Source organism: Anomaloglossus baeobatrachus, chromosome 2 (assembly GCF_048569485.1).
Source record: "Anomaloglossus baeobatrachus isolate aAnoBae1 chromosome 2, aAnoBae1.hap1, whole genome shotgun sequence".
Classification (NCBI taxonomy): Eukaryota; Metazoa; Chordata; class Amphibia; order Anura; family Aromobatidae; genus Anomaloglossus; species Anomaloglossus baeobatrachus.
Window position 1 is genome coordinate 438,840,545 of NC_134354.1, and position 26,143 is coordinate 438,866,687.

The 26,143-nt window shown below is 45.4% G+C and overlaps 2 protein-coding genes across 5 annotated transcripts in view; both read left to right on the plus strand.

Moving 5' to 3' along the window:
- The window catches only part of STYXL1 (serine/threonine/tyrosine interacting like 1), a 73,612-nt gene extending 57,905 nt beyond the window's left edge, over positions 1–15,707 (plus strand). For all 4 annotated transcript variants that reach the window (XM_075336266.1, XM_075336265.1, XM_075336264.1 and 1 more), the window contains 3 exons: positions 3,688–3,779; positions 10,944–11,056; positions 15,445–15,707. In XM_075336266.1, the coding sequence (XP_075192381.1) occupies positions 3,688–3,779; positions 10,944–11,056; positions 15,445–15,576 (337 nt within the window). In that variant the 3' untranslated portion in view covers positions 15,577–15,707. The remainder of the gene's footprint in view (positions 1–3,687; positions 3,780–10,943; positions 11,057–15,444) is intronic.
- POR (cytochrome p450 oxidoreductase) overlaps positions 1–26,143 on the plus strand; it is a 438,013-nt gene that overhangs the window by 307,424 nt on the left and 104,446 nt on the right. The window lies entirely within an intron of this gene.

The following is a 26,143-nucleotide window of genomic DNA, read 5'->3' on the forward strand; positions in this document are numbered from 1 at the left end:
AGGGACTTCACTGGACCCGGGGGACATGCGGACACTCCGAATAAAAGGGGGACGTATTTGTACGGGGGTTGTTGAAAAACTGTCTGTGACGCCACCCACGGTGTGTGGTGAGATGTAGCACCACCGCTGCTGTTGTGAGGCTCCTAGGGGCGATGGGCTGGCAGCTGGATGTTAACCCCTCCGTGGGCAGGGATGGATGCCCCGGGGCCAAATGTCTCTGTGCAGGGGATGACAACGGCAGGGGCCGGCGCACCCGGTCAGGCCAGGAATGTTACTCACTGTTGAATCAATCACACAAGTCTTTTTGGTAAACCAAGGTGATGGTGGCCGGCTGCCGCAGACGGGTGTATCTGGTCCCACACCCGGGCTGGTGGTCAATGCCCCTTTCCTCTGCACTTTGTGTTTTCTTGTGTAGACTTCCCGGTGTGTAACGCAGGAGTCCGCTCCTGGTCCTCTGGTTGGGAGCCGTACCCGTCCGACGCTGACCCATGGGATCTACCGGGCCCTGGGCCTTGCCTATCCCTCTCTGTGGGTGTCTACTTTTTGGGACTTAGGTTGGGACAGGATATAGAATCCTACCCTCAATCGGTTAATTAGCTGGACCGTCACTGCCGGTCCTGGCTCCAGGGTCCGAGTACCCCTTTGTGTGCATGGTTTCCGGGTCGGTTCTCCGGTGTCGGTACCGGCGGGCTACAACCCTGCCTCGGTTTATCTCGGATCTGCCGAGCCATCTTCCCGTCTCCTACAGGCGGTGACCACCGTCTGCCACCTAGCCCATGCTCCGACCCTGATACTTGTCAGCTCCTCCTCCTCACTCCTCTCAACTTGAACCTCAAAACTAATCTGGCTATTTTCCCGCCCCGGGCTCTCCAGACCCCTAAGTGGGCGTTTCTGTTCCACCTGGTCCCGCCCACTGGTGTGTCTGTCCTTCCCTGGGGGGGTGACTAGGATTTTGTCGGCTGATTTAACCCTGTGTGGGAGTGGTGTTATGCGGGGGACTATACTGTGTGACTACCTGGTTTTGCCAGGGCGTCACATACAGTAGTGTCAAAGACTGTTTGCCCCTTCCTGATTTCTTATTATTTTGCATATTTCTCACACTTTAATGTTTCAGATCACCAAACAAATTTAAATATTAGACAATGATAACACAAGTAAACACAAAATACAGGGCCCTGTGTGAAAAAGTGATTGGCCACCCCCTCCTCTTCTTAAAACATAAATTAATTGTGGTTTATCACATCTTTGGGAAGTGGAGTTCAATTTCCCTTGCCACACCCAGGCCTGATTACTGCCTTGCCTGTTCTCCATCAAGAAATAACTTATATAGGACTTGCCTGACAAAGTGAAGTAGCCCAAAAGATCCTCAAAAGCTAGACATCATGCCGCAATCCAAAGAAACTCAGAAACAGATAAGAAACAAAGGCCTCTTTCACACGTCAGTATTTTGCATCAGTGTTTCATCAGTATTTGGATGCCAAAACCAGGAGTGTATCCAAAACACAGAACAGGTGTCAGTCTTTCATTTATAGTTCTTCTCTCTAAGTTTCAATCCTAGTTTTGACATACAAACACTGATGAAACACTGACGAAACACTGATGCAAAATACTGACGTGTGAAAGAGGCCTAATCGAGATCTATCTGTCTGAAAAGGTTATAAAGCCATTTCTAAAGCTTTGGGACTTCAGTGAACCACAGTGAGAGCCATTATCCCCAGATGGCGAAAACATGGAACAGGAGTGAACCTTCCCAGGAGTGCCTGGCAGACCAAAATTACCCAAAGAGCGCAGCGACAACTCATCAAACAGGTCATAAAAGACCCCACAAAACATCCAAAGAACTGCAGGCCTCACTTGCCTCAGTTAAGGTCAGTGTTCATGACTGCACCATAAGAAAGAGACTTGGCAAAAATGGCCTGTATTGCAGAGTTCCAAGACGAAAACCACTGCTGAGCTAAAAGAACATGCCAGAAAACATATTGATGATCCCAAAGACTTTTGGGAGAATACTCTTTGGACTGATGAGTCAAAATTTAATATTTTTGGAAGGTGTAAGTACCATTACATCTGGCATGGAAGTAACACGACATTTCAGAAAAGGAACATCATACCAACAGTAAAATATGATGGTGGTAGTGTGATGGTCTGTGTTTTGCTGCTTCAGGACCTGGAAGACTTGCTGTAACTGGAACCATGAATTCTGCTGTCTACCAAAAAATCTTGAAGGAGAATGTCCGACCGTCTGTTCGTGACCTCAAGTTGAAGCGCACTTGGGTTATGCAGCTGGACAATGATCCAAACACATCAGGAAGTCTCCCTCTGAATGGCTTAAGAAAAACAAAATTAATTGCAAGGTGCCATTGGGATATAATGGCAACTGGTCGCCCACTGTGTCTGCACAGTTTGAGCACCATAACGTCTTCACGGGGGCTCAGTGGTTAGTACTGCAGTCTTGCAGCGCTGGAGTCCTGAGTTTGTATGTTCTCCCCATACTTGTGTGGGTTTCCTCCAGGTTCTGGTGCCCTCCCACACTCCCAGACATACTGATAGGGAATTTAGATTGTGAGCTTCAATGGATACAGTGTTACTGATGTATGTAAAGCGCAGCGGAATATGTTGGCGCTATATAAAAATAATTATTTATTTATTCATTCATTCATTTAAGCCTTGCCACCAAAATTTACAATAGTGAGACTAATAAAAAGTGAAAAAACAATCTGTTTAAAATAAAAAATACATGCAAAGAAAATAATTTGTAATACTTTAAATCATACTGTTTTTCTCCTTCTCTACGTATATGATTTTGCTGACACCTGTAAAAGTTTGTACTTTAAAAATATGTCAGATTTGCCATTTTTCATTCTTTTTGCCTCTCCCCCCCAAAAAAAATGGAATAAGATGTTATAAAAAAAATTAGTTGTACCTGATAATGGTACCAATAAACACTTCAGTGTTCCCCGGAAAATAAAACAAGCATTCACTTGGCTTCATTGATGGAACAATTAAACCATCATGAGTCTCAGAATATGCTGACACAAAATATTTTAAGGTTTTTTTAACACTAGAAGTCCCAGAAATTTCGAGCTCCCCCCTGAAGTCCCGAAAGAGGGTCAAATGACCCTTAGTCCAAACTGAATAGAACGAACTAGAAACTAAATGGCTAAACTCAATGGAAAACAACAACCTCCTGTGGTGCGACAGTAATGGCCTTAATTACAGAACAAAAGACGGTGATTATAGGTTGTTAGCTAAAATCCTTCAGGTCATTCGACCCGTCTCTGGGTTCCAAAGGTCGAAATGTTAAATTACCTCTCTCTGGGACTTCTAGTGTTAAGCAGTAAAACATAAAAAACCTCTATAAATTTGGTATTTCCATAATTATACTAGACTGAAAAAAAAATTTTTTTTGTACATTATTTGAATTAAATAATAGCATTCAAAAGTACAACTTGCAAAATGCAAGCTTTTATACAGCAATGTCAACTGAAAAAAGAAGAGGTTGTGGCTCTTGGAAGGAGGTGTTAAATATGAAAAATGGCCACAAAGGAAAGAGCCCCCAGACCTAAAGCCTAGCAGGGCTCAATAGACAGCGCTCACCCTGGACTTTCCTGAATGGCGTGACGTTGTTCCTCTCTACACTTCAACCCAAATCACATTTTGTCTTTGTTTTAACCTTATATTTTTCAGTTTGTTGCCTAATGAAGTATTACAGATTCCTGAGCCAGATTCATGCGATTCAGATCTTCTCCAATTCTTTCCAAGTGCTTGTCAATTTATAGGTAAACTAGAAGGTGGCCCGATTCTAACGCATCGGGTATTCTAGAATTTATTGTGTAGTTAATGTATGTTTTTTGTTATATATATATCGATGTTGTTGTCTGTAGTTACCAAGTGTTTGTGTAGGGCGCTGTAAATGTTATGGGTGTTGTCTGGGTGGGGGTGTGTGAGAGCGGTGTTGTATGTGTGTTGCGTTGTGTGTGTTGTGTTGTTTGTGGAGCGCTATGTGTCTGCAGTGTTGTCTGTGTGTGGTGCTGTGTGTTGCGCAGTTTGTGTGGGTGTGGAGTGCGTGTGTGTTTTGGGGAGGTATGTTTTGTGCAGTGTGTGTGTTGCGCGGTATGTTCGTATATTTGTGTATGCCGCGGTGTTTCTGTGTTGTGTGTGTGTGGCGTTGTCTGTGTGTGGGTGTCTGTGTAGGGCGGTGTTTGTGGTTCCCAGTGTGTGTGTGGTGTGTTGTGCTGTGCGCATGTGGTGCTGTGTGTGTGTTTTGGGGGGAGGTGTGCACCCCCATCGTGCTCCATCCCCCATGCTGCGCACCCCCCATCAAGCTCCATCCCCCATGCTGCGCACTCCCCATCGTGCTCCATCCCCCATGCTGTGCACCCCCCATCGTGCTCCATCCCCCATGCTGTGCACCCCCCATCGTGCTCCATCCCCCATGCTGCGCACCCCCCATCATGCTCCATCCCCCATGCTGTGCACCCCCCATCGTGCTCCATCCCCCATGCTGCGCACTCCCATCGTGCTCCATCCCCCATGCTGCGCACCCCCAATCGTGCTCCATCCCCCATACTGCGCACCCCCCATCGTGTTCCATCCCCCATGCTGCGCACTCCCATCATGCTCCATCCCCCATGCTGCGCACTCCCCATCGTACTCCATCCCCCATGCTGCGCACTCCCCATCGTGCTCCATCCCCCATGCTGTGCACTCCCCATCGTGCTCCATCCCCCATGCTGCGCACCCCCCATCGTGCTCCATCCCCCATGCTGCGCACCCCCCATCGTGCTCCATCCCCCATGCTGCGCACCCCCCATCGTGCTCCATCCCCCATGCTGCGCACCCCCCATCGTGCTCCATCCCCATGCTGCGCACCCCCCATGCTGCGCATCCCCCATCGTGCTCCATACCCCATGCTGCGCACCCCCCATCGTGCTCCATCCCCCATGCTGCGCACCCCCCATCGTGCTCCATCCCCCGTGCTGCGCACCCCCCATTGTGCTCCATCCCCCATGCTGCGCACCCCCCATCGTGCGCCATCCCCCATACTGCGCACTCCCCATCGTGCTCCACAGTCACACATCAGACAGTATACACGCACACATCTGATCGCATACACTCACACCCCACTTCTCCCTGTGCCCTCTGGTGGGCGGTCCCAGCATCTGTGCTGCACGCCGTGCTCCTCTGCCTTCTGCCGACACGCACACATCCGATCGCATACACGCACACATCCGATCGCATACACGCACACATCCGATCGCATACACGCACACATCTGATTGCATACATGCGCACATCCGATCGCATACACGCACTGACGATATCGCACATACGCGCTCACACACTCACAACATCCGGAGATACCACATGCTTCCGGCCATGTGATCCTCCGGCAGGTCCTGGAAGGTCACTGCACGCACAGTATCGCCGCCGAGAAGTAAGCGATATCACTGTTTGTTGTGAGTGTGTGGATGCGATCTGATGTGTGTGTGAGAGTGAGTGAGTGTGATCTGATGTGTGTGTCTGTTCTTATGTGTGTGCGTGTGTGTGTGTTCCGCCGCTGCAGGACCTTGATGCGCTCACCTGCTCCCTGTCGGCGTCTGGTGAGTATGACTGCGGGGTCTTCTTTCTTCTGTCTTCTCTCTTCTGGGGGTGCCCGCTGCCTATAATGAAGTGTCTTGCAGTGTCTTTAACTCTTTCACCGCTGCATGACACTTCATTATTGACCGCAGTGTATGCCGGCTCCCTGCACATGTGTACCGGGAGCCGGTGTTCGCTGGTAACCATGATACACATCGGGTAACTAAGGGAAGCGCTTCCTATAGTTACGCGATGTGTATCATGGTTACCAGCGTACACCGGCTCCGTTACGATCCCAGCATCGCAAGGTTATGTCCGCCGGGGGCGGGGCCGAGTGTGCCAACGTGTGGCGGGGGCGAGCAGGCGAGGCGTCAGCGTATGCCGGCTCCCTGCACATGTGTACCGGGAGCCGATGTACGCTGGAGCGGGCGATGCGTGCGGGGGGCCGGGGCAAGCGGCTAATCCATGCGGGGGGCGGGGCCAGGCCGAGCCCAGCGGCCAATCCGACAGTTGTCACGCTAACGACACTGTCACGGTGACACTGTCACGGTGACACAATTTTGGAGCAAGACAGACAGACAGACAGAATAAGGCAATTATATATATAGATAGATGTAACTGTAAATCTAGAAAAGGCAAAGCTATATATCAATACAGTTTTTTTTTTTTTTACTAAAGCTGCCTTTATGCATGTTCAGTTGACAGATATTCTTTTGAACTCATTATACACATGGATGTGTTATCAATGGGGAGAGGCAAATAATCTAATGTCAGACATTAGGAATAAGGGAATCGGAATGGTAAAGTTCAGGGTTCGTACCGGATATCTGGTCTCCGGGGCTCAAACCCGTGTGCAAGTTCAGATGCTGTACGTATGCTAATAATATTTGTTGAAAGGCTGCAGCGCATGGGGAAGATGTGTGTACACTGCGGTGAACAAAATGATTAAGTAAATTAAATTAAAAAACGTAAGTGGGGTCCCCCTCTTTTTGATAACCACCACAGGTAAAGCAGACAGCTGAGAACTATAGCCCCAGCTGTCTGCTTTACCTTGGCTGGTTATGAAAAATAGAGGGGATCCCATGGCATTTTTTAAAAATATTTATATAAATAATTTTAAAAAATGGCTTGGGGTCCCCCCCTATTTTTATAACCAGCCAAAGTAAAGCAGACAGCTGAGAGATGGGATTATCACACTGGGAAGGCCCATGTTTAATTGTCCTTTCCCAGCCTAAATATAGCATCCCACAGCAACCCCAAAAGTGGCACATCCAATAGATACGCCAATTCTGGTGCTTTGTCCGGCTCTACTGATTGCCCTTGTACGGTGGCAATCGGGGCAAAACTTTTGGGGTTGATGTGAGCTGTGAATTGAAAGCTGGCATTAAGCCTAGGGTTTAGTAATGGAGAGGCGTCTATCACCCCCATTACTAACTTGGTTAGTGCACAGTTAAAAAGCACACAAACAGGAAAAAAATAGCAGAAGTGTTAAACATGTTTCCAAAAGCAGTCACTTACACACACACACACACACATACAGTGTGTCCACCCATATCCTGTCCACCGCCATTAACTTGAGAACGGCGGCAGCTATAGGAATAGAAGTGGTGTCTAGGTATAGTAAAGTAGCCATGCGCTATGCAATGAAACCACCTATAGCCCCACCTGGTGGAAAACAAGTTAGTTAGCATTTTTATCTCGAAAACGGAACGAGATAGAGAAAAAAAGTGAATTACAAAGTTGTAGGGCATCATCAATTCAATACGAAATCGATACCTTGCACACAGAAATGCTATGATTAGAATGTGTAAAACTCACAAGGCTGCGGACGTGAAGCGATACCTCATGGAGACCTTCCTACAAGTCATTGGGTATGGTGGCTGCGTCGAGTGGTCTCCACGCTCACCTAACCTGACCCCATTGGACTTCTTTCTGTGAGGTCACATCAAACAGCAGGTGTATGCGACCCCTCCACCAACATTGCAGGACCTACGACGACGTATCACAGTTGCTTGTGCAAACGTGTCACCTACCATATTGCACAACGTGCAGCAAGATAAAGTATGCTGTCCAGATGTGCATTGCAGCTGATGGTGGCCACTTTGAGCATCAAAGTTAAATGAGCGCCATATGCGTGACCAGCATTCAATATTTTGGGGGGGTCAAGGGTTTCATATCATAGCATTTCTGTATGCAAGGTGTCGATTCGTATTGAATTGATGATGCCCTACAATTTTTTAATTCACTTTATTTCTCTATCTCGTTCTGTGTTCGAGTTAAAAATGCTAACTCCTTTGTTTTCCACCAGGTGGCGCTATAGGTGGTTTCATTGCATAGCGCATGGCTACTTTACTATACCCAGACACCACTTCTATTCCTATAGCTGCTGCCGTTCTCAAGTTAATTGCGGTGGACAGGATATGGGTGGACACACTCATATATATATATATATATATATATATATATATACAGTTAGGTCCAGAAATATTTGGACAGTGACACAATTTTCGCGAGTTGGGCTCTGCATGCCACCACATTGGATTTGAAATGAAATCTCTACAACAGAATTCAAGTGCAGATTGTAACGTTTAATTTGAAGGTTTGAACAAAAATATCTGATAGAAATTGTAGGAATTGTACACATTTCTTTACAAACACTCCACATTTTAGGAGGTCAAAAGTAATTGGACAAATAAACCAAACCCAAACAAAATATTTTTAGTTTCAATATTTTGTTGCAAATCCTTTGGAGGCAATCACTGCCTTAAGTCTGGAACCCATGGACATCACCAAACGCTGGGTTTCCTCCTTCTTAATGCTTTGCCAGGCCTTTACAGCCGCAGCCTTCAGGTCTTGCTTGTTTGTGGGTCTTTCCGTCTTAAGTCTGGATTTGAGCAAGTGAAATGCATGCTCAATTGGGTTAAGATCTGGTGATTGACTTGGCCATTGCAGAATGTTCCACTTTTTTGCACTCATGAACTCCTGGGTAGCTTTGGCTGTATGCTTGGGGTCATTGTCCATCTGTACTATGAAGCGCGTCCGATCAACTTTGTGGCATTTGGCTGAATCTGGGCTGAAAGTATATCCCGGTACATTTCAGAATTCATCCGGCTACTCTTGTCTGCTGTTATGTCATCAATAAACACAAGTAACCCAGTGCCATTGAAAGCCATGCATGCCCATGCCATCACGTTGCCTCCACCATGTTTTACAGAGGATGTGGTGTGCCTTGGATCATGTGCCGTTCCCTTTCTTCTCCAAACTTTTTTCTTCCCATCATTCTGGTACAGGTTGATCTTTGTCTCATCTGTCCATAGAATACTTTTCCAGAACTGAGCTGGCTTCATGAGGTGTTTTTCAGCAAATTTAACTCTGGCCTGTCTATTTTTGGAATTGATGAATGGTTTGCATCTAGATGTGAACCCTTTGTATTTACTTTCATGGAGTCTTCTCTTTACTGTTGACTTAGAGACAGATACACCTACTTCACTGAGAGTGTTCTGGACTTCAGTTGATGTTGTGAACGGGTTCTTCTTCACCAAAGAAAGTATGCGGCGATCATCCACCACTGTTGTCATCCGTGGACGCCCAGGCCTTTTTGAGTTCCCAAGCTCACCAGTCAATTCCTTTTTTCTCAGAATGTACCCGACTGTTGATTTTGCTACTCCAAGCATGTCTGCTATCTCTCTGATGGATTTTTTCTTTTTTTTCAGCCTCAGGATGTTCTGCTTCACCTCAATTGAGAGTTCCTTAGACCGCATGTTGTCTGGTCACAGCAACAGCTTCCAAATGCAAAACCACACACCTGTAATCAACCCCAGACCTTTTAACTACTTCATTGATTACAGGTTAACGAGGGAGACGCCTTCAGAGTTAATTGCAGCCCTTAGAGTCCCTTGTCCAATTACTTTTGGTCCCTTGAAAAAGAGGAGGCTATGCATTACAGAGCTATGATTCCTAAACCCTTTCTCCGATTTGGATGTGAAAACTCTCATATTGCAGCTGGGAGTGTGCACTTTCAGCCCATATTATATATATAATTGTATTTCTGAACATGTTTTTGTAAACAGCTAAAATAACAAAACTTGTGTCACTGTCCAAATATTTCTGGACCTAACTGTATATATATGTGTGTGTGTATGTATGTATGTATATATATATACACTGCAGATTTATACTAGGAGTGAAAAATATAAACACAGTGGGCATCAGATTTATGTATACCCCATCCATTTTACCGGTGCTGTAATATGCTGCTTATATACACTATATATATATATATATATATATATATATATATATATATATATATATATATATATATATATATACATATAAAAGCAGCGTCTTACAGTACCAGTAAAGTGGATGGGGTTTATAGAAATCTGATGCCCACTGTGTTTATTTTTTTTACTTCGAGTATAAATCTCCAGTGCGTGTTTCAAATATGCAACATGGCAATTTTTCTTGCAGGTACACTGAGTTTTTTATGTACAGATTTTCTCCACAGACTTGAAATAAATGTGGAAAATCCACAGGTAAAAGTATGTGCACTCGTTCAGTATTTGCAATAGAAAAATCTGCTGTAAACAGTTATGTAAAAATAGGATCATGTGCAGATTTCAGAAATCCCATTCACTTGGGATTTTTTATCTCAGTATTTCTAAACCAAAACCAGCAGTGGAACAGAAGAAAAGTATAATAGAAACACGGCACCACTTCTACATTTTTTACCAATTGCTGGTTTTGGCTTACAAATACTGAGGTATAAACTCACCAAATACTCAACATGTGCACGTGGCCTTACAAAAACTAAGGTAAAAAAACCCCAACTTACCAAATACTCATCGTGTGCACGTGGCCTTACAAAAACTAAGGTAAAAAAAAAACGTACCAAATACTCATCGTGTGCACGTGGCCTTATAAATACTGAGGTAAAAACCTCACCAAATACTCAACGTGTGCACATGGCCTTACAATAACTGAGGTAAAAAAAAATTACCAAATACTCAATGTGTGCACGTGAATTTGATGGCCAGCCATAGCCACACTCCGTCCCAGCTTCTCTCTGGCTCCGTTTCTCTTGGCAGAGCTGCTTTGGACTGCAATTCTACCATGTGTGAGAGCTTTGGAACTTTTCAAAGCCCCTTGTGCCAGTTTTCTGTTGTAAAAGCTTTGATGAATGGGCCCCAAAGTGGTTTGTGCTTTTTGATGTGCAGTAAAGCTATTAAGCAGGGGTTGTCGAATAGTGGAAAACCCCTTTAAGCAGAAGAGAAAGGAATGATGAATGTTGATTGTGTTGCTTATGTCCTTTTTTCTGAATAATACAATGGCATCCTAATAACTTTTCTTTCTTTTCCTAGATTCTCACATGGCAACAAACTGTGCAGTTCTTGTCTTTTCCACGTTAGGAATCAGCCGGTGCAGTGCTGTAGTATTAGCGTATGTCATTCATTACAGAAGATGCACACTCCAGGTAATGTGTGAACACTGGTAAATTCAGGTGACAAAAACATTTACCCTTCGTTTTCTGACTAGGAGACACACCTTACTATGAGATGCACCATAGATAGCAAAAAATGGAAAAATGGAATTCTTGCTAATTAAAACCTTCTTCATACAATAATGTGGGGAAAATCAGCCCATGAAGCTCAGCGTACTCGCAAGAGAAACTGACATTATGGATTTGAAAGCTGCAGCCTCGTTTACGCTGAGTAAAAAAAACACCTTTAGGGCTCGTGCGCACACTGAGTCCTGACCAGTGCAGAAAAAAGCGCACCCACTGGCAGACTTGACACTGCATTTTGACAAAAAGAATGCATCCAAAACGCATGTATTTTGGATGCATTTTGCATGCATTTTACATTCGTTTTGGATGCATTTTTGTCAGTGCGGTCTCCTGTCAGCTCTGCTACATGTCCACTGACAGGAGACACAGACAGAGCCGGGCGATGAGAATGAACTCGGATGAACTTCACCCGACTTCATTGTCATCCCGCGGCTCTGTCTGTGTGTCGCGTCCTGATTAGCAGTCACCCGTGAAGGACTCACCGGTGACCGCAAATCCCCTGAGAATACCAGCCTTCAGCCGTGTGGCTTTACCGTGGCTGGTATCAAAATTGGGGGGAACCTCATGTTGTTTTTTTTTAATTATTTATTTTACTGCACGATATAGACACGGCCACCGGCGGCTGTGATTGGTTGCAGTGAGACAGCTGTCACTCAGCGTGGGGGCATGTATGACTGCAACCAATCATAGGCACCGGTGGGCGGGGGAAGCAGGGAATACGAGATGGATCAATGAACGGCCAACATTTTCAAAAGAGGAGAAGCCGCTACAGTATGAACGCCGTGCAGTGCCGCGCCGGTGATCAGGGATCGGTGAGTATGAGAGAGGGGGTGATGATAATAAATATAAGCCACCTGTGTGTAATCAAGTCTCCGTATGAATGCGTCTGCTCTGTGATAGTCTCAGCTTTCTGTTTTAAGCACAGAGAGCATCATGAAGACCAAGGAACACAACAGGCAGGTCCGTGATACTGCTGTGGAGAAGTTTAAAGACAGATTTGGTTACAAAAAGATTTCCAAAACTTTAAACATCCCAAGGAGCACTGTGCAAGCGATCATAGTGAAATGGGAGGAGTATCATACCACTGCAAATCTACCAAGACCCGGCCGTCCATCCTAACTTTCATCTCAAACAAGGAGAAGACTGATCAGAGATGCAGCCAAGAGGCCCATGATCACTCTGGATGAACTGCAGAGATCTACAGCTGAGGTGGGAGAGTCTGTCCATAGGACAACAATCAGTCGTACACTGCACAAATCTGGCCTTTATGGAAGAGTGGCAAGGAGAAAGCCATTTCTCAAAGATATCGATAAAAAGTGCTGTTTAAAGTCTGCCACAAGCCACCTGGGAGACACAACAAACATGTGGAAGAAGGTGCTCTGGTCAGATGAAACCAAAATTAAACTATTTGGGCACAATGCCAAACGATATGTTTGGTGTAAAAGCAATACAGCTCATCACCCTGAACACACCATCCCCACTGTCAAACATGGTGGTGGCAGCATCATGGTTTGGGCCTGCTTTTCTTCAGCAGGGGCAGGGAAGATGGTTAAAATTGATGGGAAGATGGACGGAGCCAAATACAGGACCATTCTTTAAGAAAACCTGTTGGAGTCTGCAAAAGAACTGAGACTTGGACGGAGATTTATCTTCCAACCAGACAATGATCCCAAACATAAAGGAAAATCTACAATGGAATGGTTCACAAATAAACGTATCCAGGTGTTAGAATGGCCAAGTCAAAGTCCAGATCTGAATCCAATCGAGAATCTGTGGAAAGAGCTGAAAACTGCTGTTCACAAACGCTCTCCATCCAACCTCACTCAGCTTGAGCGTTTTGCAAAGGAAGAATGGGCAAGAATTTCAGTCTCTCGATGTGCAAAACTGATAGAGACATACCCCAAGCGACTTGCAGCTGTAAACGCAGCAAAAGGTGGCGCTACAAAGTATTAACTTCAAAGGGCTGAATTATATTGCACATCCCAATTTTCAGTTATTTATTTTTTACAAAAATTTTAAATAAGCAATAAAATTTGTTCACCTTCACAATTGTGTCCCACTTGTTGATTCTTCACTATAACATTAAAATGTTTATCTTTATGTTTGAAGCCTGAAATGTGGGAAAAGGTTGAAAAATTCAAGGGGGCCGAATACTTTCGCAAGTCACTGTATGTGTATGTCCACTACAAACTGCCATATTTATAATTTCTTATGACATTACTGTGTGGGAGGAACTAGCATTGTGACAGTTTTCCTGTCCGTTCTTTTTGTGCCTAAATATGTCCTATTTTTATAAATATGTAATAAAGATTATAATTATTTGCACCTTTAAATATCCGTTTTCCTCTTGGATCGTTAGTACTTAGTACATTTTTAAATTACCAAAAAAGGAAAATGGGCTGAAGTAAAAGTTTTTGCACCCTGCATGGTTAGTATCTAATAGCACCGCCTTTGGCAAGTATCACAGCTTGTAAACACTTTTTGTAGCCAGCTAAGAGTCTTTCAATTCTTGTTTGAGGGATTTTCATCCATTCTTCCTTGGAAAAGTCTTCGAATTCTGTCAGATTCCTGGGTCATTTTGCATGCACTGCTCATTTGAGGTCTAGCTACAGATTTTCAATGATGTTCGGATCAGGGGACTGTGAGGCCATTGTAAAACCTTCAGCTTGCACCTTTTGAGGTAGTCTATTGTGGATTTTGACGTGTGTTTAGGATCATTATCCATTTGTAGAAGCCATCCTCTTTTTGACTTCAGCTTTTTTACAGATGGTGTTATGTTTGCATTATGGATTGGTTGAAATTTCATTGAATCCATTCTTCCCTGTTGCCCGTACCATTGGCTGCAACACAACCCCAAAGTATGATTGATCTACCCCATGCTTAATGGTTGGCAATATGTTATTTTCCTGAAATTCTGTGCCCTTTTTCTCCACACATTCCTTTGATCATTGTTGCTAAAGAGTTCTATTATAACCTCATCGGTCCCCAGGACTTGTTTCCGAAATGCATCAGCTTGTTTAAATTTTTTTTGCATACCTCTGTCACTGAATTTTATGGTGAGAACACAGGAGAGGTTTTCTTCTGGTGACTCCTCCATGAAGGCCATATTTGTGCAGGTGCCTCTGAACAGTAGAAAAATGTACAAAAACTCCCAGAGTCTGCTAAATGTTCCTGAAGGTCTTTTGCAGTCAAGTGGGGAGTTCAGATCTTCCTATCTAGGAATCCTACAAGTAGTTTTCACATAAATTATTGCTTGGTCTTCCAGACCTTATCATAACATCCACTGTTCCTGCTAACTGCCATTTCTTAATTACATTTCAAACTAAGGTAAAGGCAACTTAAAACGCTTTGCTATCTTCTTACTGCCTTCTTCTGCTTTGTAGGCCTCCAACAGTTTCATTTTCAGAGTGCTAGGCAGCTGATTAGAAGAAACCATGGCTGGCACAAGGTTAGAGGTGTCTGGGTTTGAGAAAAGATGTGAAATTTGCATATCCTGTCCTTCCCTAACGATGATAATGAACAAGTCATAACCCTGCCAGGCTAATTAAGGTCTGAAATCTTGGTCAACGGTATCTGAACACACAAATCTCCAATGGTGTCCAAACTTTTGCAAAGGCCCATTTTGCTTTTTGTAATTTTTGAAATATAAAACACAAAAATATATATTTTGTCTTAAATAAAAAGGAAATGGGTCATCTTTAACTTTATGCCTTTTAGAGATCCTTTCATCTTAATCTTGCTTAACTGTTCACAATAACAGTAATTTTGCCGAGGGGTGCCCAAACATTTGCATGTCCGTGTATATGTACATATATACATACATATTTACATACGTATGCACACAACTCTGTTACATATATACATATTTGTACACACAACTCCGCTACACATCATATATATCTATACACATGCGTATACTCACACCTATGCAGCAGGCATCCTACACCAATATTGAGTAATTTCGTACAAGGTATACAGTCCTCTTACTCCTCATACTTTACAGTTTCCTCAAGGCTTTGCTGTTTCGGGCCCTCAGCATGGTGAGCAAGCAGAGCTAAGTTTTCTGGTAAAATAATGGTCATGTTAATGGAAATTAAACATACCACCATTCGTATAACAGAAAAAGAAAAAAAACACTCCAAACCCCATTGTGAACCTTTCACACCTATTTCCAGTACTGAATGTTTGTTCATGCGCCTATATAGATTCAGATAGTGATTTGTATGATCTAGAACATAGAGAACAGAAAACAACACGCAGTTTCATCTAATATGGCGTCTTCTTGTGTTTTACAGGAAGCTTGGAATCACGTACTTAAGTGTAAAACAAATATGAGGCCAAACAGAGGATTTGTACAGCAGCTGTCCGAATGGGAAAAGGCAACTTTAGGGCGACAGCTTACCGACGTATCCGATCCCAAGTTCTAAACAAGAACATGCATTCAGGGCAGGGATTGTTTTTCTCTACATTGTGAAGCATAAACATTGTGTTCTTGGTATGGAGACCAATGTATAAATGTGATGGCATATAAAGTGCTTTTTGTTTTTGAATTCTTAAAGGGGTTGTCCATATTTTTATTTAAACAAGAGTTGGGGGACATGATTTTGTGACACTAATATATGTGTATTACAGGTTCTTTGTGTTCTGCATCTCCGTCCGCTTGTTAGTGGCGTCTTCCTGAGAAGTCACAGCTTTTCTGTAGTCAAAATGGTTGATTATGGAACAGCATGTGACCAGCCCTGTCCATCATCCTACCCTATTTGAAAAACGGATTATCCATAGGCAATGTTTTCTGATTGTAAGAGTCTGATTGACAGGTCAGAAGTGTGGACAATGTACAAATCTTGCCATTATTCTTTCTCTGAAAGGTAGGGCTTGTTCAAATGAGTGTATTTTACACCTGTGTGTTGTCCGTATGGAAATTGGGTAGCATGTGAACATCACACGGAAGAATGCAATTAGTCCATGGTTTGGATCAGAGTTTCCCATTAAAAGGAACCTGTCACCAGTTTTGGCGACTATAAGCTGCGGCCACCACCAGTGGGTTCTTATACAGTGTGTCCACCCATATCCTGTCCACCGCCATTAACTTGAGAACGGCGGCAGCTATAGGCATAGAAATGGTGTCTAGGTATTGTAAAGTATCCATATGCTACGCAATGAAACCACCTATAGCGCCACCTGGTGGAAAACAATGGAGTTAGCATTTTTATCTCAAAAACGGAACAAGATTGAGAAAAAAAGTGAATTAAAAAATTGTAGGGCATCATCAATTCAATACGAATCGACACGTTGCATACAGAAATGCTATGATATGAAACCCATGACCCCCCCAAAAAATATGGCGCTCAGTTAACTTTGATGCTCAAAGTGGCCACCGTCAGCCGCAATGCACATCTGGACTCTGGACAGCATACTGTATCTTGCTGCACGTTGTGCAATATGGTAGGTGACACGTTTGCACAAGCATCTGTGATACGTCGTTGTAGGTCCTGCAATGTTGGTGGAGGGGCCGCATACACTGCTGTTTGATGTGACCTCACAGAAAAGTCCAATGGGGCCAGGTCAGGTAAGCGTGGAAGCCACTCCACGCAGCCACCATACCCAATGACTTGTAGGAAGGTCTCCATGAGGTATCGCTTCACGTCCGCAGCCTTGTGAGTTTTACACGTTCTAATCATAGCATTTCTGTATGCAAGGTGTCGATTCGTATTGAATTGATGATGTCCTACAACTTTGTAATTCACTTTTTTCTCTATCGCGTTCCATTTTCGAGATAAAAATGCTAACTCCGTTGTTTTCCATCAGGTGGCGCTATAGGTGGTTTCATTGCAAAGCGCATGGCTACTTTACTATACCTAGACACCACTTTCTTGCCTATAGCTGCCGCCGTTCTCAAGTTAATGGCGGTGGACAGGATATGGGTGGACACACTGTATAAGAGCTCATTGGTGGTGGCCGCAGCTTATAGTCGCCGAATTTGGTGACAGGTTCCCTTTAAGCTCAATGGGTGTGTTAAAGGGAATCTGTCACTAGGTTTTGCCCCCTAATCTGAAAGCAGCATGATGTAGAGATAGAGACTCTGATTCCAGTGATGTGTCACTGATCGGCTGATTGCTTTTTCCTTTTTTATAGGAGTAGTAAACCTGCAGCCATGTAGCCCACCATATTCTACAGCTCTGTATAATCCCACCCCCATCACTGATTGACAACTTTCCACCTATGCACAGTGTACAAAGAAAGCTCTTGGTTCGTAGTGTGTGCGTGGTTGTACCGAGCTAACTATTCAGAGATGTAGTAGAACTGCAGCAGATAAAAGTGATTTAATCAAAATGACAACAAGCAGCCAGGTAAGGCTACTTTCACACATCAGTTTTTTTCCATCAGGCACAATCCGGAAAAAAACGGATAAAACGGATCCAGCACCGGATCCGTTTTATCCCCGTTGTTTTGTATTAGCGCCGGCTTGTGCTGGATGGCATTGCGTTGCATCCGGCTTTTGCTGGATCCAGCATAATTGGCTAATGCGGTGGCCAAATGGAACGTCTCTTGTAACGGCGTAATTTACAATGGAAGCCTATGGACGCCCGATCCGGCGTGATGCGGCCGCCGGATCCGTTTTTTAAACTGAGCATGCTCCAATTTATTGTAAAAAAATAGAGTTGGCAAAAAAAACGGACAAAACGGATGCAAAAACGGATGCACCGGATCCGTTTTTTGATGGATCCGGTATACCAGATGCGTTAAAAAAAAAAGGATCCGGCGCATCCATTTTTGCATATTCTGCGCTGGATCTGTTGCATCAGGCACACGCCGGATTGTACCTGATGCCAAAAAACTGATGTGTGAAAGTAGCCTTAGTGACACATCACTGAAATCGGGATCTCTGTCTCTACATTATGCTGCTCTCAGATGGGGGAGCAAAACCTGGTGACAGAGTCCCTTTAACCTTTTCACGACATGCGCCGAAAATGTAGGGATTGGAGTAAGATCAGGAATGTCATACTGAGAATGTCCTTTGTTGCCTATATTAACCAATGAGAGCTCAGATTAATTAACTGTAGCAAAATAGAAGCTAAGCTGTGATTGGTTGCTATTGGCAGCCTGATAAATCTCCAGTTAACAGAAAGCCCTCCCCCTGACAGTATATATTAGCTCACACATACACATAATAGACAGGTCATGTGACTGACAGCTGCCGTATTTCCTATGTGGTACATTTGTTGTTCTTGTAGTTTGGCTGCTTAATAATCAGATTTTTATTCTTGAAGGATAATACCAGACTTGTGTGTGTTTTAGGGCGATTATGTGGCGAGGTTGGTGTATGTGTGGTGAGATGTGTGCTGAGGGTGGTATATGTGTTCAAGCACATGGTAGTGTGTGGCGCATTTTGTATGTGTGTTCATATTCCCGAGTGTGGTGAGTATCCCATGTCGGGGCCCCACCTTAGCAACTGTACGGTATATACTCTTTGGCGCCATCGCTCTCATTCTTTAAGTCCCCCTTGTTCACATCTGGCAGCTGTCAATTTGCCCCCAACACTTTTCGTTTCACTTATTCCCCATTATGTAGATAGGGGCAAAATTGATTGGTAAATTGGAACGCGCGGGGTTAAAATTTCGCCTCACAACATAGCACCCGGCGCTGCCCGGGATAGTAACTGTCTCTCTGTTTCTCTCCCATTCTCTGTCTGTCTCCCCCCCTCTGTATATACCTCTCTGTCTCTCTCTCTTTGTCTGTCTGTCTCTTGCCCTGTCTATCTCTTTCTCCGTCTGTCTCAATCTCTTTCCCTTTTCCCTGTCTGTCACTTTCCCTGTCTGTCACTTTCCCTGTCTGTCTCTTTCCCTGTCAGTCTGTCTCTTTGTCTGTGTCTGTCTCTTTGTGTCTGTCTCTTACTCTGTCTGTGTCTGCCTCTTTCCCTGTCTGTGTCTGTCTCTTTCCCTGGCTGCATTGTGACACGCCAACATTCCATATAAGGGCGTGGCTGTGCATTCTTCTGAAGTTCTGGCTGCATTGTGGCTCCCAGCTCCATTCGCTTTAATGGAGGCAGGTTTTTTGTTGAATAACTGTAAAGCGCGGGGTTAAAATTTCCCCTCGAAACATAGCCTATGACGCTCTTGGGGTCCATACGTGTGAGTGTGCAAAATTTTGTGGCTGTAGCTGCGACGGTGCGGATGCCAATCCTGGACATACACACACACATACACACACACATTCAGCTTTATATATTAGATTATGCAAGGGGGGCTATGTTCCACCCTGCACTCCCCCACTTGGGGGTATTAAGCCCAGAGTCCCGCTTCTATTATAAAAGAACTCCATAACTACGGGAACTTAAAGGGAACCAATCACCAGGATTTTCCTATATAACCTAAAGCCAGTGCTATACTGGCACTATCAGGCTGCTTATCTACATACTATTAGTGGTCAGCCCGGATGTTTAGGTTTTTTTGAAATCCAAGAAAGTGAAGTTTGTAAAATGAGCAGCTTCTTGAGTGACAGCAGCTGAGAATCAGATAATATCTGGGGGTGTATTCATAGTTATCCCCTCCCCCTGTTAAAACTAGCATAAGTATTATACAAACGACTCACTTTGTCTAGCAAGACCTGTGTGAGGTCATACCCATGTGACCTGGTATCCAGCTTTGGTGGCTGAGGCCCCGCCCCTTCTGGTCACATGAGTATGACCTCACCACAGGTCCTGCTAGATGAAGTGAGTCGTTTGTATAATGCTTATGCTAATTCTGACAGGTGGAGGGGATAACTATGAATATATGATCTGCTCCAGTGCAACTGTCACTCAACAAGCAGCTCATTTTACAAACTTTACTTTCTTGGATTTCAAAACCTAAACATCCGAGCTGACCACTGCAGGTATGTAGATAAGCAGCCTGATAGTGTCAGTATAGCACTGGCTTTAGCTTATATAGGAAAATCCTGGTGATTGGTTCCCTTTAAAAATTAATGTTTATTCCACTGCGCCAATATAAAGCCAATCTCCTCTAGTGTAAAACCAGATATAAGAGCAGGTATTCCTTACAATTCAATTGAAATATTTTTAACTCATTAAATCATTTAAAATTGGGGGGGCGTGGCCTAGCTCAGTATGTGAGTGGAAGCAGATCCTGTAGCTCCTGCCAAGCATCTAGAAAATCCCTAGGGAAGAAACCCAAAAAAACACTCTCAGAAGTCACAGGCTGCAGCTGGACGACCCTCTGACCCCCCTGACATGATTGCATTGCTTACTGGCACAGATATGACAAGGAGGGGGCCGAAAAAGCAGGTGGGAGAAGTGGAGGAGCAGAATCAAGATGGTGCCGTGGGCAGCATGGAGCAGAGAAAAGATAATGGTGCAGACGCTGAGGAGACCAGAAGACAGGCTGCAACACGGCTGGAGCATTTTGCCAGGCAGGAGAGCGGTGCCCATCACAGAGAGACAGTGAGAGGTGAGATAAAGATGAATATGGGACTTGCATACAGCATGGTGCTGAGTGAAGGAGGAGGGAGGGGTGAGAGCAAGGAGGGAGCTCAGGCCTGCATGGCAGAGACAAATCCCAGATCTCAGGCAGGACAGCTAGGGGAGCTGACAGAATATCCCTGAAGAGCCCACACTGAGAGACATCCTCACAGCAGTAATGCTATGCAGAACATCTATTACTGAGGTGACCCTGCAGCTGGGGAGCCTGAGAGAAGACATGGCATCCATGCGACACAAGCTTCATGAAGTGAGAGAACAGTAGAAGTTGAGCAGAGAGTCAGTATCATGGAGGAGCATGGCAGGATCTGACAGACAGGCAGCGTGCAGCACAGCAAATAGCAGCACTCTGTCAGAGTTCCGGGATTTCCAGTTTTCTTCTGAAGGATCTTGCCCTTTGTTAACATGGAGTTTTCTGTTCTGTTGCCCTACTTCCTGTTCATCTGTTTAAAAGCCCGCCCCTAAGCTTAGTCTAGTTGCTTGAGTATACTGCTTCCGGTCTACTCCTGCCCTGCTGCTCTTGGTACCTGATTGCTATTTGGATCCTGTTGAAACACCCGACACCGGCTCTGGACTTCACCTGGTCTCATCAAGCTGTGCCCGGACTCCGTCTGCCGTCTCTGGTCGGCACTTCTGCCCGGTTCCTTCCGTTTCATATCCACCTTAGGACTCACATCACGTACGGACATTTTTTGGACTATACCTGTTGCCCTTTCGTGTCCCGGCTGCTGCGCATTTAGGCCTTCTGGGGTGATCGCCAGACAGCCCCTGTATAGGGGTTCGCTCCTGGTGGTCTCCCTGGGGGAGTCCAGTGCGTGGTCCCGGGAATTCCCCTTTGCTCCGAACCTGGCAGGTATTTACTGTGTTTATGTTCTACTGTGTTTATGTTCTGTTCTGTGTACATATTGTTGTTTGCATATTATAAACGTCTTTGCACCAAGAACTCGTCTCTGGTTGTCATTGCCCTAACGCAATTGAAATCCTCAGTTCATACAATAGTATTACATTATACTCAAGCCCTACTAAGAGGATTTTGCTGGGGCAATGAAGGAGACACGAGTAGATCAACTTTTCTCCATGATTAACTCCTTGCAGCAGGAGATGGAGGCGGTGCAAACTAAACTTAGAGAGGTGGAGGTACAGCTGTGTCACAATCACCAGGTACTTGGCAGGCTATTCAGGATTTGCAAGCCAGAGTGGAGGCTCAGGAAGCCGCCCCCACTATGTCCATATCAGCTCCCGGTATGCCTAGGTTACCCCCATTTCGTTTCAGTGGTGATCGAAGTCAGTTCCGGGGGTTTGTTATTCAGTGTATACTGTTTTTTGATGTACATGCTGATTATTACCGGTCAAAGGTATTATGTATAATCATGTTGTTAACATCACAAGCACTGGCTTGGGCTAATCCTACGATAGAGAATCGTGATATCCGTTTAAATAACCTGGATGATTTTTTAACAGCCATGGCACAAATGTTTGATGATCCTAATCGCTGTGCTACCGCTGAATCGGCTCTACTTTCCTTACGTCAGGGAAAGCGGTCTGTCATCGAATACGCCACCGAGTTCAAGAGGTTAGTGGTAGACACCGACTGGGGAAACAATGCGCTATTGTCAGTTTTCAGAAAGGGTCTGTCCGGTACCATCAAGGACGAGTTAGCTCGTGCTGAATCTCCACGGGATTTTGAACTGTTTCTCCATCACTGTGTGCGTATCGATACCCGCTTGACAGAACGTAGACAGGAAAAATGGGCAGCTGTAAACCGGGTAACCGACTTTGCTTTCCCTTCTAGGGAACCCGCTCACAAGACGCCACGGGAGGCCGAGGATGTTCCTATGCAAGTGGACTCTCTGCAAAGGCGAGAGACCAACGAACGTCGTGAACATCGGCTCCGTGAGCGTTTGTGTTTCTATTGTGGTCAATCGGACCATTTTCTGATTGCCCAAAACGTCCCAATCGCCCGAATAAGGTACTAGCAGCAGTGGCAGAGTGTGACAACACTGACGCAGAGTCCGACGTCTCTGAAACCAGTATACACCTGGATGCGGTAGTTCCCTCGACAGTGATGTCAACTTCACCTAAGCACCCGGAAGGGAAATACACCCATTGCTCGCTTCCCATTCAGATTCGGTGGGAGGGACAGTTAATTCCTACATCTGCTATGATAGACTCTGGGGCAGGGGGAAATTTCATGATCTCTTCTTTTGCCAGGAAACACGGTATCCAGACTCAACAAAGATCCTCACCGGTTACCATGGAGACGGTAGACGGTTCTCCATTAGTTTCCGGACCAGTTGATCGGGAGACAGTACCCCTTGAATGTGTGATGAAACCAGGTCAGCAGGAGACCCTTTTCATGTTGATTTCTTCTCCCCATTTTCCGATAATTTTAGGAATTCCTTGCCTGCGGTCTACAAATCCAGTCATCGATTGGGAGACTAAAGAAATATCCTTCCTACCCCAGAGTGGTCCGACCATTAGTCCAACTGTACCGGTTCCAGTAACACAGAACGCGGAGGGCACTGTACAGGTACCTGTTCTACCCCCGGTTTAAAATGAATTCGCAGATATATGCGACAAAAAAAAAGCAGATCGGCTTCCCCCGCATAGACCGTATGATTGTCCCATAGAATTACTCCCAGGGGCAGAGATCCCGTTTGGTCATGTCTACCCATTGGCGGCACCAGAGTTACAAGCACTAAAAGACTATATCGATGAAAACCTAGCCAAGGGATTTATTCGACCTTCTACCTCACCAGCGGGGGCACCCATCTTTTTCGTGAAGAAGAAAGAGGGGACTCTGAGACCTTGCATCGACTACCGGGAAATTAATAAGATAACCATCCGGAACCAGTATCCGTTGCCGTTGATTCCCGAACTATTGGAGATAGTACAACAGGCCAAAATATTTACTAAATTGGATCTCCGTGGGGCATATAATCTACTCCGCATACGTCCCGGGGACGCGTGGAAAACAGCGTTCAGATGTCGGTATGGACATTATGAGTATCTAGTGATGCCCTTCGGACTCTGTAACGCTCCTGCGGCTTTCCAACACCTAGTCAACGATATTTTTAGGGATATAATGGACCAGTTCATGGTGATTTACCTAGATGATATCTTGATCTTTTCTGATTCCCTACAGGAACACCAGGAGCACGTCAAGACCGTACTTACCCGTCTGAGGGATAACCACCAGTATATTAAACTGGAGAAGTGCGAATTCCATTGCTCAAAGATACAATTTTTCGGATATGTCATCTCTCCTCAGGGACTCAACATGGAGTTTGGCAAAATACGGGCAATTCTAGACTGGCCGGAACCAGGAAACATCAAGGAGGTACAACGCTTTGTCGGTTTTGCTAATTTTTACAGACTCTTTATCCGCAACTTTTCAGAGATCGTCCGTCCTATCACCCTGTTAACCAAAAAGGGGCAGAAGTTCATGTGGTCCGCCCAGGCCCAGGAAGCTTTCAATTGTCTCAAGGTTTGTTTTACCTCAGCGCCAATACTAATGCACCCGAATCCCGCACTCCCTTTTATTGTGGAAGTTGATGCTTCCGATTATGCATTAGGGGCTATCCTTTCACAGAGGACTGGGGACAAGAGTCTCTTGCATCCGTGTGCCTTCTTTTCTTGCCGGTTGTCCCCTGCAGAAAAGAACTATGACATTGCGGACAAGGAATTGTTAGTGATTATTTCTGCTTTTAAGGAATGGAGACACCACTTACAGGAAGCTGAGCAACAAGTAGTAGTTCTCACAGACCATCGTAACCTGGAATTCCTTAAATCTGCCAGGTGCCTGTCTCCACGGCAAGCCCGTTGGAGCCTGTTCCTTAACCAGTTCAATTTTATCGTCATGTACCGTCCAGGGTCACGTTATGGGAAAGCCGATGCCTTATCCCGAATCCACGCTATGGACTCCGTGCCTGGAACCTCGTCTCAGACCGTTTTATCAGATGCCAATTTTGTTGGAGTAATCCGGGACCAGGACTTGTGGAAGGACATCAAGCTGGCCTATGATGGTGACGTATTTCTTGCTGCCCCCCGAATGATGTGACTGTTGTCCTTTGGAATGGTGTGTGGTTGAGAGAGCGACATATTTATGTCCCGGAGGCTGTAAGACTTCGGGTTCTCAAGTTGGTCCATGACTCAGTGTTGGCAGGTCATAGGGGGGTACAGAAGACGCAGGAATTTCTGAGTCGTTTTTTCTGGTGGCCTACCTGTTTAAAGGATGTAAAAGACTATGTCCACTCGTGTGGTTTGTGCCCGGTGCAAGGTCCCTCGTGTGGCTCCTACGGGACTCCTTCAACCGTTACCCGTGCCATCTCGCCCTTGGGGATCTATCTCAATGGATTTTATTGTGGAGTTGCCCGTCTCGGGCGGTAACAATACCATTTTGGTGGTAGTGGATCGGTTGACAAAGGCTGCTCACTTTATTCCATGTACTGGTCTTCCCTCAGCCGCAGAGACAGTGGATTTGGTTATCCAGAATATATTTCGGTTGCATGGGGTACCGGATGAGATCATCTCTGACCGGGGCGTGCAGTTCACTTCTAAGTTCTGGAAAGGGTTTTGTTCGGCACTCCATATTGATGTCTGTTTGTCTTCTGCATACCATCCCCAGACAAATGGGCAAACAGAACGGACTAATCAAACCCTGGAGCAGTACCTGCGATGTTATGTCAGCCATCTGCAGGACGATTGGTTGAAGCTGCTTCCTTTGGCGGAGTTCTCGTATAACAACACTCAGAGCAGATCCACTAAGGTAACGCCCTTTTTCGCTAACTTGGGTTATCATCCGAGTATTTTGCCTAGGTCACCGGTAGCAGTTTCGGTGCCCGCAGTGGAGGACAGATTGACGGAGCTACAGCAAAATCTGGAGGTTTTAAAGAACTCTTTGGATTCGGCTCAGGAGCGTTACAAAAAGTCGTCAGACACTCGCCGGAAACAGGCACCCATGTATAAGGTAGGGGACTCGGTGTGGTTATCCACCAAGAATCTAAAACTGGGTGTTCCTTTGCAGAAGCTGGGGCAGAAATTCATTGGTCCGTTCAAGATCACCGGGATAGTGAGCTCTGTGGCCTGTCGGCTGAAGCTACCACGGAATTTGAAGGTACACCCGGTCTTTCACGTTTCCCTGCTGAAACCGGTTTCCCCTAATTCGTTTCAGGGACGTATCGTGCCTCCTCCACCGGTGATGGTTGATGGCCAGGAGCAGTATGTGGTTGAGGACATTATTAACTCCCGGCTCCATCGGCATCGGCTTCAGTATCTGGTTCATTGGCAGGGGTACTCCCCCGAGGACGATTCCTCGGAACCTGTGGGTAACATCCGAGCGCCCCGGAAGGTTGCTCAGTTTCATCGGAGGTACCCAGACAAGCCTGGCCCTGGTTCGTCCTGAGGCCGTTTCTGGGGGGGGGGGGGGGGAGTACTGTCAGAGTTCCGGGATTTCCAGTTTGCTTCTGAAGGATCTTGCCCTTTGTTAACATGGAGTTTTCTGTTCTGTTGCCCTACTT